The 21,241-nt window shown below is 51.3% G+C and overlaps 2 protein-coding genes across 2 annotated transcripts in view; one reads left to right on the top strand and one right to left on the bottom strand.

Annotated features, from left to right (window-relative positions):
* Nucleotides 1-1,159: 1,159 nt before the first annotated feature.
* Nucleotides 1,160-5,714, top strand: BRI3 (brain protein I3). The gene is made up of 3 exons (XM_049788715.1): nucleotides 1,160-1,378; nucleotides 1,822-1,924; nucleotides 5,327-5,714. Exons 1-3 carry the CDS (start codon nucleotides 1,228-1,230, stop codon nucleotides 5,457-5,459), a joined length of 387 nt encoding a protein of 128 aa, XP_049644672.1. The 5' UTR covers nucleotides 1,160-1,227; the 3' UTR covers nucleotides 5,460-5,714.
* Nucleotides 5,715-6,460: 746 nt separating this feature from the next.
* The window catches only part of BAIAP2L1 (BAR/IMD domain containing adaptor protein 2 like 1), an 88,245-nt gene continuing 73,464 nt past the window's right edge, over nucleotides 6,461-21,241 (bottom strand). The window contains exons 7-14 of the mRNA XM_049788636.1: nucleotides 20,720-20,872; nucleotides 17,305-17,472; nucleotides 15,596-15,743; nucleotides 13,711-13,918; nucleotides 12,253-12,330; nucleotides 10,823-10,988; nucleotides 7,383-7,420; nucleotides 6,461-7,005 (exon numbers count right to left, since the gene is read on the bottom strand). Coding sequence (XP_049644593.1) covers nucleotides 6,930-7,005; nucleotides 7,383-7,420; nucleotides 10,823-10,988; nucleotides 12,253-12,330; nucleotides 13,711-13,918; nucleotides 15,596-15,743; nucleotides 17,305-17,472; nucleotides 20,720-20,872 — 1,035 coding nt within the window. The 3' untranslated portion in view covers nucleotides 6,461-6,929. The remainder of the gene's footprint in view (nucleotides 7,006-7,382; nucleotides 7,421-10,822; nucleotides 10,989-12,252; nucleotides 12,331-13,710; nucleotides 13,919-15,595; nucleotides 15,744-17,304; nucleotides 17,473-20,719; nucleotides 20,873-21,241) is intronic.

Raw genomic sequence — 21,241 nt, 5'->3', positions numbered from 1 at the left:
GGGGTACTCCAGTTGTGCTGGGCCAGTATATGGCACCGGGAATGGAGCTGGGGTGCCCTGAACTCCTGGCTCTGAGGTCTCTCTCCTGCCCCCTGTGCCCTCCCCCCATAGTTTCTCTCTGGATTTCAGAATCAAACCCAGAGGCCTTGCCTGGGGGACTTAAATTACAGGAAAGAGAAGGGGGCCCGAGGCTATGGGTTTGAGGGTGTAGGCTGGGGGACTTAAATTACAGGAAAGAGAAGGGGGCCCGAGGCCATGGGTTTGAGGGTGTAGGTGAGAAACCAGCGGCCAGCAAGCAAAGCAGAACCAACCAACTGCAGTTGACGGGACATTTGCCAACTGGGCTAGGAGCAGAGGAAGAGAGGCTACATCCTAGCTGGCCCATGTGAGGAGCCAGAGGTTCCATCAAGGCCCTTGCTGGCAGTGGGGGGGGGACTTACTGTGCAGTCTGGGTTCCCAAGGCCAGCCAAGCCCTGACACTCACAGGGCAGGGCTGGTCCCTCATTGTCCCCACAACGAACCAGGGCAAGGTACAGGCAAGTGGGTGTAACAACACTATAGTGCTCTGGAGAAAAGTTAGCGAAGCAAAGCGGGGTGTGAGCCTTGTTGCGGTTGCCCCCCAGGAAAGGGTGGTGGTGGTGGTGCTTGTAAAAGCTCCAGAGGGTCCTGAAAGGGTTGCAAAGAGGCCCAGCAAGGGTCCCTCGGGTGCCAACATGTCTCTGAACCAGCACTGATGCCCAGAGCGGCATCGGGGCCCAGGGGGGCACAGGAGTAGGTGGAGGTGGGAGACCCCCTAAACTAGGGGTGCCCCTAATGGAACAATCCCGGGCTGCCCTGGACAAGGACTCCCCCAAGTCCAGGCCCTTCCCGCTCCGGGGCGTGCGCGCGTCTCGCCACTCAGCATGGGTGTGGCCCCGGGGGTGGGCCTCGTCCCCCGCGCGGCGCGTCCCCCAGCGGAGGTCCGGGTCGAGGCCAACAAGTGGGGCGGCGAGGGCGGGGCGCGTGCGGCTCCTTTAAGAGGCCGGCCCCCCCCCCCCGCGGGAGCGCGCCACGTGACCCCGGTCTTGTGACCGCGGGCGGGCGGGCGGCGGGGGGAAGCCGGCGCGCCCGCCTCCGAGGGGCCCGAGCCCCGCCGTCTCGCACCGCGCCCGCCGCCGCCGGCGCGCGCCCAGGGGAGCGGAGCCGTGAGGCCGCGCAGCTGCGGGCCGGCGGGGGGCGCCGCCCGCCATGGACCACAAGCCCCTGCTGGGGGAGCGGCCGCCCGCCTACAACCTGGAGGCCGGCCAGGGGGACTTCGCGTGCGGCCCGCCGGGCTACGGCGCCATCCCCTCGGCGCCCCCGCCGCCGCCGCCGCCGCCCTACCCGTACCTCGTCGCAGGTGGGCCGGGACGCGGGGGGGCCGCAAAGCCCCGCCCCGGGCCCAGTGGGGGCCCCGAGTCCCCGGGCGACCTTTCACCCCGAAGCGAACTTTCTTTCCGCGGCGGGGCCTGGGGTTCCGGGGGCGCGATCTGGGAAGGGGCGCAGCCCTCCAAGGGGCGGAGGGGTCTTGTTGGGGGTCAGGGGGAGAGGGGACCCCGATTCCGTCCTGTCCCGGAAGGGACAACCCCGGGTCAACTTTCCCAGGGGTGTTGCCGCCGCACGTCGGCGCCCTGGGGGGAAGCCGGGAGCCTCTGGAGCGCGGGCACCCCGGGAGGCAGCTTTGTGGGTGGGCGTGTGCGTGGTGGGCAGGGCAGGGCAGGGCGAGCCTGCACGCTGACCTTACCCCCCCCCCCCCGTTTCTTCTCCCCCCCCCCTTCTCACGTGCTGCTTGTTTGCCCGCAGGGATGCCCACTTCGCAACCTCGGGTGTACAACATCCAGAGTCGGAACGTCACCAGGTATCCCATCAATTCCATCGTGGTCGTCGGAGGCTGCCCCGTGTGCAGGTGCGTCCCCCCCTCCCCCGGGGAGGGTCTGTTGGGGCCTGGGATAGTCCAGGAGCACCAACCAGCAGGGCCTTGGATCCTTCTCCCCCCTTGACCTGGGTTTTGATCTGGATCTTACTCTGCAGGACTGGGGGAGCCCTGTGTCAGGGTATTTGGAAGGGCCTTTGTCCCCAGCCCCCCACCCCGAATTCTGCCTTCTGGGGCTGATGATTTCTACCCAATGCTCCTTGAGACTGGGCAGGATGCCTTGGGATTTAGGATTTGTTCACAGCTGCCTTCCAAAAGCTTGTCTGAGGACCTGAGGGGGGCTTGCGGGTCCTATTTCAGGGGTAGTGGGTGGAAAGGCCTTGGCTGTGCCCCTTGCAAGCCCTATATGGCTGTTGAAACTCTGGCCTTGGGAGCAGCCTGTGCACTGGGGGGTCGCAGGGGTTAGGTAGACTTGGGGCTTGGTCCTCCATGGCAGGAACCCCCTTGGTTTGAAGTTTGGTGCCCCCCAGGGATCCCTCAGCTAGGAAGAATCTGGGACCTCTCCTGTGTGTCCCAGGGGTCTTGGGGGGCACTGGGAGGTGGCTGGTGCTTAAGTGCCCTGCCTGAGAGCAGAGTTTGGGTCAGCCCCACTAGATCCCCACCTGGAAAACGTGGTGTCTGGTTGGTGGTGATGAGTCTTGCCTTGTGGCTTCATCAGAGCTTTGACTACTGCTGATTAGGGTGCACTTTGCTCTGCTCCCCACTTGTACTGGGGCTTTACTACCTGTGGGGGAGGGAGGCTGGGCACCCCCTGTGCTGGGAGAACCAGCTTCTCACTTTTGTGGGTGACACTTGCCTCCTGTCGCTGGCACTAGCTGCAATACAGGGTGTCTTCATTTCCTAACTGGGCCCTGCACCCCAGTTGCCCACTTTTTGCCATGTTGGGGCAGCAAGAGAATCTGATTTGGTGGGGTTTCTTAGTTTTTTTTTTTTTTTTTGAGGGGGCCATATCTGGTGACTCTCAGTGGTTACTTCTGGCTATGAGCTCAGAAATCGCTCCTGGCTTGGGGGACCATAGGGGACGCTGGGGTATCGAACTGCGGTCCATCCTAGGTCAGACACGTGCAAAGCAAACGCCTTACCGCTGCACCACTGCTCCGGCCCCAGAGAATCTGATTTGGATAGTGGTTGGGATACTGAGTTCTGGGAAGCCTACCGAGGCCACCCTGGTCTCCATCTGGTAGAGTGCCAGAACATAATCCCTCTCCTGTGATGATACTGCTGGCAGTACTGGGCTGGGGTCCTGGCCATCTTGGGGCGCCAACAGCTGTTTCCTCAGCGTTTTGTTGCCGTTCATGGTGCTTCCCAACTGGCCCCTGGGGGCAACACACCAGACTTCAGCTCTCATGGGCCGTTTGGGTAGGTGGCAATCCTTTGATTGTGTGTGTATGTGGGGTCATATAGCTGGGATCTAGATTTGGGATCACCAGGGTGGTCGAAGCATGTCCAGGAATGTGGCCCATTTGAGGTCATCTGCCCATCAGTGGTCGTAGTGTCTGGATGACCCTAAGAGAGCTCTGGGTGGCCACAAGGCCTGGGGACATGTGGAAGATGGTCAAGGGTGCTGAGTAGCCTGGAATGGCAGCAGAGTGTGCCTACAGCAACAGCCCTGTGGCGTCCTGTCCCATGGACAGTCTCCCCATCTCTGTCCTATAACCTGCACTGGCCCCATACCAGGAGATCCTGTCAGAGTGGGGGCTCTGAGTATCCCTGAAGGCGCACCCCTGAGAGGGAGGTATGGTCTGGTCATGGGAGGGCTGGCAGAGATAGTGTTTGAGGGTCTAGGACTTGTAATGCTCATGGCACTGTTAGTATGGGGACAGTGAGTGAGTGAATGAGAGTGTGTGTGAGAGTGTGTGTGTGTGTGTAATGTTCACGGCACACCCGTTGTCAGCAGTCACTCCACCCTCTGTACTTCTGACCCCAATTCCTGCCTTTCTGGGCTCTGCACCCACTCCAGCCCTGCGTGAGTAGGAGATGGGAAGCAGGTGCATACTGGGTCTGTTCTAGGAACTGATGGAGTTCTGTGGGTTCCCCCCACTTGGGGGGTTCATGAGTTGGGTCTGCCTTCTGCATCAGCTGGACTGTGCTGACCAACTTAGGGCTTGAATGCTGTGGGCTGGGTGTGGTGACTCTGAACTCTGCTTGGAGCCTCCCTCAGCAGGATATGGCTGCATCTGGGCCTTGGCTCAGCCCCCTGTTCATGATGCCCTGGGAACCTGGGATGTGTGCTGATGTACAGGGGTCTACAGTGGCAGACATTTTTAGGGGTGCATAGATGGTGGTGCTCTAGGGACCATGTAATGTGGGGTGGGGAGGCGAAGAGAACCCAGAGCTCCTATATGTGTTTGCTCCAGCCTGTTGTATATTCTCCCAAGCATGTTCTTTTAGTGGACGGTATCTGCTAGGGCACCCCAATAGTAGCTCAGCTCTGGTGTGTGAGGGTTGTCTGGGCCCTGTCTGTGCATGGTCTCATGCTGCTCTGCCAGGAGTTGTGGGACTCAGGGTCAGCACCTGAGAATCATGATAGGAGTTTGTGCAGCCTCCCAGAACCATCTCCACTGTTTGGTGGTGTAGAGTATGGTTTTGGGGTTGGGGTAGACAATTGGTGGGAGCGGCATGTTGGTCTGAAAAGCAACAAAGAACAGTTGGATCAAGCCTGTGATGAGCTCATGGAGGGTGCTGGTCATTGTCTGCCTTCTGCTCTGTACACCCCAGGTCACTTAGCCCAGCACCACACACTCTTTCAATAGCATCAAATTCAGTCCAACTTAATAGAATTGTTGTTTGGGGGTCACACTTAGCTGTGTTCAGAGATAATGCCTGGCAGGGCTTAGGAGATCATTCGGGGTCCCTGAGATCAAATTCAGGTTGGCCACATATTCCCCCCTACTTCCTTTTGAAGAGGTAGCTTCAAAATTAAATGACCCAAAGGGAACATAGCTGATGTTAGTCTCACTAAAAGAGTCTATCCAAATAAAAAACTAAACTCTAGCACTATTTCAGGAATGTTTTGCTAGGGAATGTTTCTTTTGGGGATGGGAGCAAACCCACTGGTGCTCAGGGATTACTCCTGGCTCTGCGCTCGGGAATCATTTTTGACAGCGCTTGACATTTTCAACAGTTAGCTTTTCAACATTTAAAAATTCACTTAATTGAAGGATTTCTGATCTTGCTTTTAGAAAGGCAGGAATTTGCTGGTTTGTTTGTGGTGTGGGGTCAGGGGTGGAACTCAGGGGACCTGCTTTCTGCTCCCCTGGATTCAGGGATTGTGACTATCCTGCAAACCTTAGGAGGGTTCTGGAGGGGCTCCAGTATGCTTTGCAGCCTGGTCCTGCGTGCCCACCGGGGCTCACCTTGTGCTCCTCTCTGCAGGGTCGGCGTCTTGGAGGATTCCTTCACTTTCCTGGGCATCTTCTTGGCCATCATCTTGTTCCCCTTCGGGTTCATCTGCTGTTTTGCCCTAAGGAAGCGAAGATGCCCCAACTGCGGAGCCACCTTTACTTAGAGGGGTCTCCGCCCCGGCTGTCTCTTCCTGATGTACATGTGTGGACAGTCACTTTCTGGTGAAGCTTCAGACTGCTTGGGAGCATGTGGTGGGGTTTGTGGCACTTGCCAGCCCAGGGGTCCCGAAGTGGGGACACACAGCAGCAGTGTCCCAGGGCTCACGACAATAAAACACTGCTTTTATTTTTTGCAGTCTTCAATTTGAGAAAGGTGAGAAATATTGTTTTAAATAAATGCGATTCGTACCACTGCCGAACTGGTTTTGCTTATTTGGGTATGCACTGTCATGCCCTCCACATTGTGAGGGGCCTTGGCTCTCCCCATCTTCTCTTCCTTGATGGCACGCACAGCCAAGGGAAGGCGCTGGTGCTAGTTTGTTCACAGAACTGAGCAAGGTCCCCTGACAGCCACATAGCTGTGACTGCATAGCTTTGTCAGGGGCCCTGGCAAAGTTATACAGGTTTTGTCTATGTAGCCTCCAGCCTAGCCCGCACCTGCTACTCAGCCGAGTGACAGCAGGGGGCATTAGCTCAGCTCCCAAGATCCGGGACTGAGCCTCATCTCAGGGTCCTGCCAGCAGGTTCCTGGAAGAGTTGCACATCTGAGGCAGGAGACCAGAATGATTCACCTTTGTGGACCTGGACCAAGTCAGGCCCAACTATTTGGATTGTGTGCCCCCAGAAGCCATATTCTGAGTGGTAGCAGGCCTAAGGTGACACGGACTCTCTCAGCTGCCCAGTCAACGGGATCAGGAGATGCTGAGGCCCCGTGGGTTCTAAGTCCCCAAGGAGTGTTCTGGAGCTTGCTGGCTCCCCAGCTGCATCTATGTACATACAGTCCAGGCTGGGGGTCCCCATCCCTTAGCATAGTTGGTGGCTCCTAACCACACTCTTAACCCCGTGTATCCCCCCCTCACTTCACTTCCATGTCTAAAATGTATTAGCTTGGGTATTTGCCTTTGTGATAGACTCTACTACATGACTATACAGAAATGGAAAAAAATTTAAGTTAAAAAATTAAATTTTATAAGATATTCTTATAATTTATATGGCTTAGAATCATGATTTGCATGACAGGATGCAAGTTTACATGATATTTTCTTTTAAGGAATGTAACACTACATCAGAACACACACACAGATGGCCAGAAGCAGGGGCTGCCCTTACTCAGCTATAAAAATAATCAGGATATTTCCACATTGATACTCAGATTGGAAGCACATTGGCCAGTTTTTTAACAGAATGAGAACTATTGGAAAGAATCAAGTTGATCATTAAATATACTCATTCATCTCCGGGCAGCAGGGAGAGAAGCGCTGATTTCTGGAGTAGCTACATTTCAGCGGGAGTGAGGCAGGGTGGGTTAGGGATGGTGGATGGGATGGGGACAGGTGTGGGCCATGGCCAGGCATGTGGGCCTGTTGTTTTGAAGCAGATGGTTAGAGGAACCTACTGCGCGTCACTGTGCCTGTTCACCGAATGATTGGTGCTGAGCGGTCATTTGTCACTGTTGGCCGGAGCTTCACAGTTGCAAAGGGGTTTTCGCCACTGTGGAGAGAAGCACAAAATGGGAACCCCACATGCTCTTGTGCTGTAAACCCTCCAGCTCCCTGCATCCTTCCTGCCATCAAAGGAACAACAGGTTTTGACAAGGGAGTTTGCCCTCTCAGGTCCTAACTAAAGGTGGGTTGACGGTGTCAGGTGGGAGGGGGCCTAGGGGTCACTAAAGTGCCAAACCAGGAGACCCTCCCTGGGGATCCAGGCACTTGCCAACTGTTCCCCAGCCCTGCTGTTCAGAGACTAGGGGAACAAATTGGGATCCGGCCTGAGGATCAAGCCACACTGCAAACCTAGCCCCTCAGCAAGGCAAGCAGGACTGAGCTCAGAAGGCCCTGTGGGGGTGTTCCTGGCATTCCCAGACATACCTGAGGAAAGGTGGCTTCGGGATCCCGTTGGCATCATTCTGCGAGGAAGACAAGAGTGCAGTTAGGGACCCTGTGAAGTTGGGGTACAGAAGCAGGAAGCAGGCTGTTTGTATGGGTGCAATTGAGACCATGGAGGACAGGGGCAGAAAAGGAAATGAGGGGCCCTTTCCTGGTCTTGTAGAAGAACCTCCCTGGGATTGGAGGTTCAGGAGAAAGTATGTCATCTCACAAGCCTGAATGGGGACTTGGGGGGCTCAGGAGAAAGTACTTTTCACATGAGTCTGGATGGGAGTTTCGGGGTTCAGGAGAATACATCATCTCACACGAGCCTGCTGCTGTGGTCAGGGCAGGCACGTGCATGTCTGTCGACAGTATTTGGGTGCTAACTCTTAAAATGCCCACACTGAATAGGAACCACAAACCCAGACTGAATGTTGCCCTGGTTCCCCCATCTCCAGTTAAGAACCAGCCCCTCTAAGCCGACTTCTCCAGTGCACGCCAGCAGAGGGCAGTGTGATGCCACCTGTGTGGAACACTTGGGCCTCCCGGAGCCCAGAGCTCAGATCACACAGGACTCCAGGGATTCCAGGCTGAGGACAGGTGGGGGATGGGCGAGGCGCAGACCTGCACCTTCTGCCGCGAGACCTCTCAGGGCCTCACACCTGAGTCCACATTTGCCAAAAGGGGAGCTACAAACGAAACCAAGGGCAGGTCCGGTTGGCCTCTGTACCCCAACCTGACGATACTACTTCCGGTAGTGGCCATGGTGTGTGGTCACCGCAGGCACATTTAGGATGGGAAAATGCCCGCAGGTATATTTGAAAATACCCGGAACTTGGCTTTGAGCAGAAAGCCCAGAGCGAGAACAGCCTGGACAGCAGCCATCAGGCCAAAACCAGATCTCAGGCAGAGCTCTGGATCCTCTCCTGGGGCAGGACCCCTGCCCCCACATATCTGAGCCACACCCCACTGGGGCCCTGCCAGCTATCTAGATGGCAGGAATTCGGGCTCACCTGCTTAGTAGGAGTTTAGCCACATTTTAACAACTGGGTGCCCAGCTCATGGCATTTGAGAGGCACCAAAACAGCATATCAGAATATCTGTGCTGTGAAGAAGGGGCAAAAGGCCAACTTAGTTGGAGATGTGGGAGCCAGGGAGCCCTATGTATTCCATGCACCCCTGAGCAATCAGATACCTGCTAGGACACTCCAATACTCCAACAGCCAGAAGGGCTACAGACTGTCCCTGATTGTACAACCCTGTGGGTGTGGCCTGTCTGCTAGCCTATCGATCCTCCCCACCCCACACCCATGCACCCGCTCCCCAGGAGGCCAATCTGCACTGTGCCTGGGACTCTGTGTTCCCCTGTGAAGGTGCCTTTGCTATTCCTTCAGCACTTCCCTGAAAGGTTCCCATTTAACAAGCCTCACAGTGGGGCACAGAGGTAGGGCATTTGCCTCGCATGCCTACCTTGGTCAGATTCCCAATTTCTGGCATCCCATGTGGTCTCTTAAGCCCAGCAGGAGTGATTTCTGAGTGCAGGGCCAGGAGTAACCCTTGAGCACCACTGAGTGTAGCCCCTCACCCCCCCCCCCCAAAAAAAAAAGACTCACAGTGAGCCACTGCTGTGGTCACACTGTCTTCATGGTCTCCTCTAGCATCTGAGCATCAGAAAGTGACCTCTGACCTGCCCATCTCCTCAAATCGACCCACCATCTACCCACCTCCCACAGACACTGGCCAGGCAAGGACTTGTGGATCTCCATCCTGTGGGAACACTGTTCTGCTGGTCTGTTCCCAGGTAGCAACCCGTCTCCTGCTCATAGGTGCTGAGACCATTCAGGACAAGTGGCAGCAGGGATCAGCCTATAACTTTTGGTCACTGTGGCACTGGACTCCCACTGTCCAGACTCACGCAGTGGTCCTCAAACTATGGCCCGCGGGCCACATATTGTATTTGTATCTGTTTTGTTTCTTCATTGCAAAATAATATATATGCAGTGTGCATAAGAATTGGTTCATAAGTTTTGTTTTTACTATAGTCAGACCCTCCAATGGTCTGAGAGACAGTGAACTGGCCCCCTGTTTAAAAAAGTTTGAGGACCCCTGGTCCAGAGGGTGTGAAGAACAAAATGGGTCAGTCCGCCCACCACCAAGGGATACAAGTGAAGTGGGTAGGTCCTAAGTCTGGCCATGCTGGGCACGGCAGCACCAGTCACCTGCCTGTGATGACTGGTCCTGATGGACAAGATAGGGTCCTACTGAGGTGAGGCGTTGCTGCTCCCCTGAACCATCATCAGAGAAGCCCTGATAAAGGAGACCGGATTCTCCTCAGATAACAGACACTGGTCCATCCTGCCCTCTGCTGTTAGGACAGGGACACTGACCAGCTCTTTCCAGACAGTGAAACCCAGTGTATGGAGGGGTGTTGTGGTGGGGAGGGGTCAGAGGCCTTGAGTCCAGCCCCACAGTTTGTGCCTCATTGCTATCATGACTTAACAGCTGAATGCAGCTTTGAGGTGGCCATTGAGGACAGACAATCTGATCTTTAGATGTGGGGCCTCCCAGGATCACTGGGAAGTGTCTCTGGAATGTTCTACTCCAAGGAGCAGCTCCCAGGGTATAGTTTTTGGCAAACAGCATTAGGGGTCGCAGATGACTCTGATGGAACCCGTGTCCCAACCACATTCTCATGTGGAAGCTCCTGAATCTGTTCCCCCTCCTAGCCCCAGTTTACCCTGTGCCTCCTACTGTAAATGAGGGCGACCTGTTCAGTCCTGCTGTCTCCTTCACCTAAGAAGAGACTAGGCAGGCCCCACTGCCCTCTACCAGATCCGATGGAGGCAGGTTAGGCCTGCACTCTTGCTCCACCATGTTTCAGGTAATCCCACTTGTTTTTAGGAACACCACCCCAAGTAAGGGTCTGAGCAGATGTTGGGGACCTGTGGCCTGGGCTGTGAAACCGTAACAGCTATTGCTTGTCACTAGCTCCAGGCAGGAAAACACTAGCACACCCTTCCCAATGCACCCCCTGCCCCATGTTGATAGGCACTGCTCAAGTGTCAGTGCTCCAGGAACTGCCCAGGTCAAGGCCCTGACCCTGATGCTCCTTCAGGTGGTCCAGCTCACAGCACATGCTGCGCAGGGATCGAGTACAGTGACCCGCAGGCCTAGGATCTCCATTCTTCCTGACTGCTACTCAGGTGTGAAGAATATAGGCGAAGCTTCCGGATAGTGGAAGAAGATGCAGCCGATGGCTACAGCTCGAAGCGAACCAAGGTAGAGAGAGATGAGGACTGAACCGATTCAGGATTGGGCTCTGCCCAAGTCCACAGTTCCCAAGATGCAACAAACGGAGTAGGAAGGCTGGTGGAAAGGGGACTCTAGAGGACATGGGGTAGTGTCCCCTCAGACTGAGGCAGAAACCCAGCTCTACTCACAGGAGGTGGAGGCGCTTCGGGCTTGGGCACTGGGCCTTTAAAAGTAGAGGTGGCCTTGGGACCGGTGCTCTGCTCAGACATAGCCTCCCCATAGTCGGGTGGAGGGATGGCCACACTGCTTTTCTCTGATAAGTTCACGGTGCTGATGCTCCTCACTGGGGTCGAGCTGGAGGGGAACAGTGGAGATAAGCGCCCGCCTGGGAATCCCAAACATCCCAAACATCCTGGCACGGCCACAGCAGATAACGGAGCAGCAAGGGAGAGGGAAGACAGGGACACAAGGCAGCCATAGACACTGTTCATCCACCTCTTAATGGCTCTAGAACTATCAGGCCCAGTGATCTATTTGCTTTGATTTTCGGGCCACTCACTTTCTGAGGGCCCTTTGCCTTTGAAAGGTATGTGTACTACCATCCAATCCTCTGCAGTCAGTTTACCAAACTTGTATCCAAAAAAGAAAAAAATGATATGCTGACTGAATTCACTGAGGAACAAGTAAGAAAATAGAAGTCCACAGCACAGTTCCCTGGGTACAACTCCAGCGTAACCCCCCCTCCCCACACACCTGCACCTGAGTTTTAACTGCTGAACGCACTGAGCTTGCTGCTGTGTGGGAGGAAGAGAAACAGGTGGCTCTGGGCCAGTGGATAGAAGGGAAGGGCTGGATATACCCTGAAAAGAGTGGGCAGGACAGAATAACTGGGAAATGGGGAACACAAGGGAGAGGCGCTTTAGAGAGGAGAGGTGGAAGCCAGTTTGCATATATTGCTTCTGAGTAGAACTGCCTGGCACCTTGACAGAGATGGATTTTGGCCTCCATTGCCCTCCTGGAGTGCCCACTGTGCCTCCAACCCCTCCACTCTAATGTGGGGACCTACTTCACAGGGCAGTGAGAATTAAACAAGCCAATCAAGGTATAGCAGTTTCTAGACAATGATGAAGGTCTGGCTTGGAACACAAATTTGGGGGTGATGGGTACAAAGGAGTAAAGTTGCCTACTGGTACAAATCATCCAAACCCATGTGAGTACACAGACAGCCCAGAAGCCCTGAGGACAGACACCAGGATACCTGTTTCAGCAATGGCAGAGGGAGGCCTCAGAGGCAGAGGAAGGCTGGCTGGGGAGGAAGAAGGGAAACAGCGCAAGGTCAGGCAGAGTGGCCAGAGGACACTTGGATGGGCTAGGAAGCCACTGGGAAGGAGGCAGAAACCAGGTTGCCATGGACTTAGCCACCACTAGATGGGGGGCTAAGAAGAGATGAAGGGCAGGGGTTTGGGCCCTGTGGATGACAGAAAATCATGAGAAACAGCCTTAGAGTCACAGATCGGAGGTTCTTTCTGCTCCTTCACATGGAATTCTGGCCCACCTGGGACACAGGTCAAAGATAAGTTTCCTGTCTCTGACAAATTGGAGCCACGGTAGCTCTTACCTTGGCTTGGGTACACTCGTGGTATCCTTTGTGCCTTCTTCCAGCAACTTGGTGTATGATGATGGGAACCAGCCTCTCCTAAGGATGGAAAATTGTTAGCAGGGGGCCAAAAAGTAGCCACGCTGGCCACCTTCCCCACTTCACATACAGTATGAATTGGGGATTTTTGCTTTGTTTCATTTTGGGGCCACACCTGGTGGTGTTTGGGACTTACTTCTGACTCTACACTCAGGAATTACTCCTGATGGTGCTTGGGGGACCAAGCAGGATGCTGGGTGATGGAACCCGGATTACCTGCTATACTATTTCTCTGGCCCCCTATTTTGGATTTTTTAATCATCTTTTCCATAGTAGTTTTATTTAATACATGAATGATCTACATAAAAACAGATTTAACCAAAGTAAGGCTTTTATAAATACACATGGTGAATGAATGGTGATGATGATATTTAACCACGTATGTGTTAATTCTTCAAGCATGATATTCAGCCCATCCTTGAGAAATTAGAAGTTGGGACCAAACTCATAGCACAGTGGTGGTGATGAGGCATCTTCCTTGCATGCAGTCAATCCAGGTTTGATCCCCAGCATCCCATATGGTTGACTGAACACAGACAGGAATAACTTCTGAGTGCAAAGTGATGAGTAACCCCTGAGCAGTACTGTGCATGGCCCCAAACACCATCCCACAAAAAAAAAAAAAAAAAAAAAAAAAAAGACACGGGAGTTAGAGAGGTGGTGCAAGCAGTAGGGCATTTGCCTTGCACATGCTAACCTAGGACGGACTGTGGTTTGATCCCCCAGTGTCCCATATGATCCTCCAAGCCAGGAGCGATTTCTGAATGCATAGCCAGGAGTAACCCCTGAGGGTCACTGGGTGTGGCTCCAAAACAAAAAAAACAAAAACAAAAAGACATAAATAAAAGAGGGGCCAGAGAGATCGCATGAAGGTAAGGCATTTGCCTTGCATGCAGAAGGACAGTGGTTCGAATCCTGACATCCCATATCAGGAGAGATTTCTGAGCGTAGAGCCTGAGCACTGCTGGGTATGACTCCCCCCCGCAAAAAAAAAAAAAAAAAAAGAATTGAAAGAAATTAAAAGCCACAATGAGGAGCCAGAGCAATGGTACAGTAGGTAGGGCGGTAGGGCATTTGCTTTGCATGTGATGAACCAGGTTTGATCCCCAGCGTCCCATATGGTCCTCTAATCCTGCCAGGAGTGATTTCTGAGCTCAGAGCCAGGAGTAACCTCACCACTGCTGGGTGTGGCCCAACCCCTCCCCTCAAAAAAAGAAGCCACAGTAACACTTTTGTGAGCCTAGTTCAGTGCTGGCCTCAATGGCTTAGTCTGCTCATGCTGGTACGGACAGCCTAGGAGAGAGTGGCTCTAGTCAGGGACTGGGAAGGAAGTGGGAGCAGAGCTTCACTGGAGCTCCCCTAATCCAGAGCAACACCTACACTTTGGTGCCATCATGCTCCCCATATAGCCAGCCGTCCTTTTCCTCTGACACCAGCAGGGTGATAACGTCCCCCTGGGCGAAGCTCAGGAGAGTCTGGTTGGTGCCGGCTGTGTGCGGAAAGATGGTCTTGACTTTCTGCTTCTTCATCAGGTTCAGTCCAGTGGCAACAGACACAGACCGCTGCAAACTGGGGTCATCAGCAGAGTCTAGAAATAGAGCAGCAAAGGCTTTCAGAGAGCCATGACCAGGGAGGTTCCAGTCAGTGAACCCTAGAGCCATTCTCTTTCCAGCATACTCTGCTGGAACCCTAAGTGGGCATGTCTCCATACAGGCTAGAAGTGGACACGAAGGCCTGGGGAGGCCACGAAGAACCTCTGGTACCTTTTTCAGTGCATGAAAAAGGGTTGGGGTGCAGGTTTCCCCTGCACTGTCCGGACTCGGGGTGCTAGAATAGTGTGAACACCTCCCCGACGTACAGGGACAATTCTGTACAACCAGGATGAGACAGTAGGCAAATTGATTTAGGGCCCTCTGCTGCAAGGTTGGCTATATGAAGCATCAGCTCAGACCAAACTGCCCAATTTAGGGCCACAAGTGACAGGATAAAGATCTTTCTTTTCCATTTCTTTCCTGCTAAAATTTTGCTAGCCTAGTAACATATCTAGTATATATGTATATGATTTGGGGACCAATCATATATAAAAAGGCAGTGCTTGGGGGGTTAATCCTGGGGCTCTGTGCTCAGGAAACAATCCTAGTGGGCTTGGGGGACAATATGGGATGCCAGTTATCAAGCCTGGATTGACTGCACAAGCACCTACCCATTGTACAAGTGCTCTGACCTGTTTGTTTTTTGTTTCTGGGCCATGTCTGGCAGTGTTCAGTAGTTATTCCTGGCTCTGCACTCAGGGATCACTCCTGGTGGGCTTGGGGACCATATGAGATGTTGAAGATTGAGCCAGGCTTGACTATATTCAAGGCCAGTGCCTTATCCACTGTACTGTTGCTCCAGTCCCTCTTGTAAATTTTCATTAATTATAAAATCAACTTTGTCATCCTTAGCATTCCACTGTTGAACTATCTCAATCTTTATTTTGTGGCGGGGGGGGGGAAGGAGGATTTTTGGGCTCCTGTGGCTGCTCAGGGATTATTCCTGGCTCTGCGCTTAGAAATCACTCCTGACAGGCTCAGGGGACCATATGGGATGCTGGGGATTGAACCTGGGTCAGCAATGTGCAAGGTAAATGCCTTTCCCACTGTACTATCACTCCAGCCCTTTATATTTGTTTTATTGAAAAGGAAATTTTATTGTAGTGGCCTCTAAATATGGAACACAGTACAAGGCTCTTTATATCATATTCCCTTTACTTTAAAATACAACTCCTTTCAATGGTATGTTCACTCTATTGTAGTGGCCTCTAAATATGGAACACAGTACAAGGCTCTTTATATCATATTCCCTTTACTTTAAAATACAACTCCTTTCAATGGTATGTTCACTCTGTGTACAGATCATTGAAGAAGTACATGACTTAAGAATTGCCTTCTGGACTTAGAAAAGCCCAGACTCAAAAAAAAAAAAGAAAAAGAAAAGCCCAGGCCTCAGTCTGATTCAGGGAATTTCTCAAAACAGTGCTGAGCCTCATGAGACTTTGATCCAAAGCACTTATCTAAAACATTTAAAAAGGTATTTTAGGGGGATCGGAGAGATAGCATGGAGATAAGGCATTTGTCTTGCATGCAGAAGGACAGTGGTTCGAATCCTGGCATCCCATATGGTCCCCCAAGCCTGCCAGGAGTAACCCCTGAGTGCTGCCGGGTGTGACCCAAAAAACAAAACTAAACAAGAAGGTATTTTAAAAGAAATCGAACTCAATCCTTACCTGTTGAATTACTTATCCTTTCTGAATTCTGTGTGACTGTTGCTGGATTATTAAACATATCAATCAAAGGACTGGTGTAGGCTTTGGCAGAAGGAGCTGGGGGCATCTTTGGTGAGTATTTAGAAAGGGTGTCATAATTGTTCCCAGCCTAAAAAAAATATTTTTATTACAAGTCATGAAACATAGCAATGGGATTATACAAACCATAGGGCAGTTCCAGATCACAGAAATTCCACATTGTTCCTCATATTCTCTCTCTATTCTCTTTTGTTTATTTTGTTTTACGGCCACATTCAGCAATACTCAGAGGTTACTTCTGGCTCAATACTTAGAAACTAATGTTGGCAGTGCTCAGGGACCCTGTGGGATGCTGGGGATCAAACCTTGAGTCAATTATTGCTGTACTAACTCTCCAGACCACCCTTTTTATTGAACTCGGGTTACTCAAAAGACACTCCTGGAAGGCTCGGGGGATCATTTGGGATGCTAGAAATCAAACCACCATCTGTCCTAGGTCGGCCACATGCAAGGCAAACATCCTACCACTGTGCTATTGCTCTGGCACCTGGACCACCCTTTTTATTTATTTATTTTTTGGGTCACACCCTATGGTGCTCAGGGGTTACTCCTGCCTCTGTGCTCAGAAATTGCTCCTGGCAGACACAGGGGATCATACGGGATGCCGGGATTTGAACCACTGTCTGTTCTGGATTGGCTGCTTGCAAGGCAAGTGGTCTACTACTGTGCTATCTCTCCAGCCCCCACCCTTTTTAAAAAATAGTAGAGTTGGAGCTGGAGAGATAGTATAGTGGATATGGGTGTTTGCCTTGCATGTTGTTCACTTGGGTTTGTTCCCCACAATCCTACATGGTCCCCCGAGGCTTGCCAGTAGTGGTCCTTGAGTGCAGAGTGTCAATAGTAAGCCTTATGCACTGCTGGATGTGACCCAAAACAAAACCAGAAATAGTGGGAGTAAACATCCATACTCTCAGGGGGCCTTCTGGTGCCAAACATGGAACCATGAGGCCTCACACATACAAGTCATGTGCTGTTCTACTTGAGCTATATCCCAGCCCTGAGCCCCCATTTACAACAATCACTCCCAATTTCCTGCTCTCCCTTGGCAATTTACTTCCTAGCCTGAGGTTCTGCTTTACTCTACAGCATTTTTTTTTTTTTTTTGGTCACCCATTGGTGCTCAAGGGTTATTCCTGGCTCTGATCTAAGCATCCTGTTGGTGCTTGGAGGACCATCAGGAATTGAACCCAGGTTGGCTGCATGAAAGACAAATACTCTACCCACTGTACTGTAGCTCTGGCCCTTGGTGACTTACTTTTCTGAAGTGTCTTTACTGTGAGTAAATAGCTCAAATTTTGCTAATCTTTTTTTTTTTTTTTAATTTTGCTAATCTATTTTAGAAGATCCCATACTTCCTTTCTTGGGAACAGAAATAAAGTTGGAATTATTACAATGAAAGGAAAGTTAGCAATGAAATTTCAAAAATGAAGATTCATAGTGCTCAAGACTGTATAAGAAAACATTTGCTCAGTAATTTTCATATCTGAGGATAAGGGGAATTAGGGGCAGAAGGAGGCAGGAGGTGAGGCAGAGGGCCTGGGATTGCCATGATCAGAGAAGGCAGATCTTTGTGGAGATCTGATTCTGACTGAATAAACATGACTCTGACAAGGGGAGAACCCAATACCCACCAGGCTGCTTCTCTCAATCATTGGTGAAGGCTGTGGTGTCCCAGAAACTGGGGTGGAGATCGGGGTCTTTATCTCTTCTATCATGTTCATGACTTTTTCAGGCACTTTGGTGGCATCACCACAGGTTTCCTGCCACCTGGGAAGTTTGGATTTAAGCAGTTCTGCAGACTATTAAAAAAAAAGAAACATAATTAAAGACATAAATGCGCATTGTTCAAGTTAACAACAAATCACATAGAATAACATCACTCAGAATGTCAGGTTAGCTTTCGCCAGAAAGAGCTCTGAGTAAATTTAGGGTCGGGGCAAAGGGCCAGAGACACCACTCAGTGGGCTTTGCATAAGGGAGACCTGGTTTGAACCTTGGCATTGAATGCTCACTGAGAACTAGCAGGACTAAGCTAACCTAGAGCACAGAACTAGGAGTGACTCTAAATAAATAATACTAGGGATAACCCTAAACCAAATAGTGGAAAAAAAATTCAGGCATAGTGTAAGTATCCCTGAATAATTGCTATTTTTGAGAAGGACACTAATCTCTGTTTGGCAGGAGGTTAGACTCCACTAGTGTGAATATAGAGTTTAAGATGAATACAGGGGGCCTGAGAGATAGCATGGAGGTAAGGCAAAAGGATGGTGATTCAAATCATGGCATCCCATATAGTCCCTCAAGCCTGCCAGGAGCGATTTCTGAGTGTAGAGCCAGGAGAAACCCGAGCCCTGCTGGGTGTGACCGAAAAACCAAAACAAAAAAACAAACAAAAAGAGGAATACAAGATTGCTAATTAGGGACAAGATAAAAAACTAAACTGATGGGGCTGAAGAGAGATAGTACAGCAAGCAGGATGTTTGCCTTGCACGCAGTAGACCTGATTTCGATATCTGGTACCCCATATGTCCTCTGATTCCTGCGTGCAGATCCAGGAGGTACCTCTGAATACCTCCAGGATTGATTCCTGAGTGCAGAACCTGAATAAGCCCTGAGTGTGACCACATAAAAAGCCACTAAAAGGATGGGTGAGGACCTGTATTAAGCCCCAATTTAAGCCCTGAACATGCCAGCTGCCCCTTGTCTTCCTTTCATGCCTTTATAAGCACCTGCCCATGGGCTAGGGCCAGGCATGAACTGACAGATTTCTGTGAAGAGGCAAATCAGATCTGTAGTGGAAAGTGACCTGTGGGGTACAGGGCTTGTAGGTGGAGAGGGTTGGCATTGTGGAGTCAGTGCTCAAGTGTTCCCAGGCTTGACTAGGACTCCAGCCTGGGAAAACCCAAGCTGCAGAGTAAGAACCTAAGGGCCCACAAGCGGGCCCTTGAGTGCAAAGGCAGGTGTTTGCCTCGAATTCACATGCACCAGGCTCTGCCTGTTACAGTCCTGAGTCCCAAGGAGCCTTCCTTTCCTGTGCATTCATCTGGTTAGAAAAGGGAAGTAGGGGCCGGGCGGTGGCGCTAGAGGTAAGGTGCCTGCCTTGCCTGCGCTAGCCTGGACGGACCACGGTTCGATCCCCCGGCGTCCCATATGGTCCCCCAAGCCAGGAGCAACTTCTGAGCGCATAGCCAGGAGTAACCCCTGAGCTCAACGGGTGTGGCCCAAAAACAAAAAAAAAAAAAAAAAAAAGAAAAGGGAAGTAAGACACTTTTTTTTTTTCACAGTGATTGCATAATTCTTACCTAGGCCTGTGTTTAGGAGTGGGCTGGGGTGTTAGTGTAGGAGAAAGGACAGACCCCCTCACCTGACTGGGTCCTAACACTTTGAGGCCACCACTTGGACTGCCCATATAGGAGGCCACCAAAGGACAGAGAAACAGCAAGCTGAATGGAGGAGGCATGATGCAGTTTTCAGATTGCCGAGGAAACCTCTGTATAGAGGGAAGTCATTTGGGTTCATGCTAAAACACGGAACTAAGTGAAATTTTCCAGTCAGTCCAGCTCCCTGGAAGCAGGCCAAAGGTTCTCAGGACACCATGAGCACCCCTTGGCAGGCAGGGTGTTAGGGAGAAATCACCCTGGTTTTAGACTCTGCCCTAGGACACCATTACTGGCTACAGCTGGTATAGATGCTGCTTCACAGAGTGTTCATCTCATATAAAGCAAATGCAAAGCAGCTTTCCAGAAACAATCTCAGATCTTGAGCACTGAGATTAGGTAGGAGAAAATTCCTTAAAGTTGCAAAAACTTGACTGAACATGCAACATGTGACACAGCCATACACACTGGACCAAGATTTTTCCTGCAGTGAAAAGAGGAAGTTCAAACTCTTATACAGCTTCTCATGATGGGCTTGAGCCCTGCTAGGAGTTATCCCTGAGTACATAGGCAGGAGTAAGCACTGAGTACTGCCGGGTATGACCCAGCAATGTCTGACTTCAGTCACTGCTATTGTGAATGCTTGGGCCAACAATAGAGGTTCTGGGCTAAAGTGATGGCACAGTCATAGAGCGTTTGCCTTGCACGTGGCTGATTGGGATGGACCCAGGTTCAAGCCTCGGCATCCCAGATGGTCCCCCGTGCCTGCCAGGAGTGACTTCTGAGTGCAGAGCCAGGAGTAACCCTTGAGCACTGCCAGGTGTGGGCCTCCCCAAAATAAAGAATATAGGTCTTACACAATTTATAATTTAAGAAAGAGAAGGGGTTTAGGGATGTGACTCAGCAAAAGCCTTTTAGTCAAGAGGCCCTAGATTTGACTGTGAGGAAGGAGGGAGGACTTAGCCTCTGATTTGAGTGATTTATAAACGACTCACTACTGCATGTGCTGCCACTGGGTACACAGGATCATGAGTGAACTCCAGGAGGAAGGGACCATGGTCACATGTGATGTGGTGACTGGGGTCTGTGGCTCAAGATCAAGTCATCAACAGTACCTTTCTACATAGAGGCCCAATACAAACATCTCAAACCAGGTGAATGAATGGGACTGGGGCCTGCTGGAATTTACCCTGTGGCTCAGGCAAAGCTGGAGATGCATCGGTCTGACTAAATGTAGATGTACTAGTTAATAGAATGTCTTGGGCAGACATTTGACCATTTCCCCTAGATTTAGAATTTTTCATGTTCAAGTTGGTCTGAAACTCTTCCTTAGAATGTCTTTAATTGGGCCGGGTAGGTGGCGCTGGAGGTAAGGTGTCTGCCTTGCAAGCGCTAGCCAAGGAAAGGACCTCGGTTCGATCCCCCGGTGTTCCATATGGTCCCCCAAGCCAGGGGCAATTTCTGAGCACATAGCCAGGAGTAACCCCTGAGCGTCAAATGGGTGTGGCCCAAAAAATCCAAAAAAAAAAAAAAAAAAAAAAAAAGAATGTCTTTAATTGGTAAAATAATGTCCATCACTTTATATAGAACATGTGTAGACGACAAAAAATTTTAAGAGCATTTAAATATAAAAGTTAGCACTGCACAGCCTGGTCTGTCACACACCCACCTGTAAATGATAGTAATGTATGTGGTTTGCAAAACTACAGTGTTTGTCCACTAGAAAGCAGAAACGCCTCTTTTCTTCAAGAAGAGCTTCTTTGCAGCCATCTGCAATAAACTTCTGGATTTCACTTTGCCGAGAAGTAACGGTTTCTACATACTAGGAAAACAAACAGCAATTAGACAAGTGTGACATGAGGCCTCAAATAGCTTCTCAGCCTGACAGGATTGTCTGACATCTTTATGTTTGGTCTGTAAGCTGGTCTGAGTGGGGGCATCTGCCTTCCGCTCAAAGGGCTACCTCTCTGGATAGGGGTAAGGGGCATAAGCAGCGACTTTAGGTTTCTATTGGGAAATTTGTTCTTCAGGAATATGATCACATTTCCAAATTACAGGCTTAGTGACCAAACAGGCTTAAGTTTGAATCCCAGTTCCAGGTAATAGCCAAGTCCAAGGCCTCTTCCCACCTGTAATGTGACACTGTTAAGTGTAGAGGACTCTGTGGCCTCACCCGATGGGGAGAAAAATG

Source organism: Suncus etruscus, chromosome 15 (genome assembly GCF_024139225.1).
Source record: "Suncus etruscus isolate mSunEtr1 chromosome 15, mSunEtr1.pri.cur, whole genome shotgun sequence".
NCBI classification, from domain to species: domain Eukaryota; kingdom Metazoa; phylum Chordata; class Mammalia; order Eulipotyphla; family Soricidae; genus Suncus; species Suncus etruscus.
This window is presented reverse-complemented; position numbering and strand designations above follow the sequence as displayed.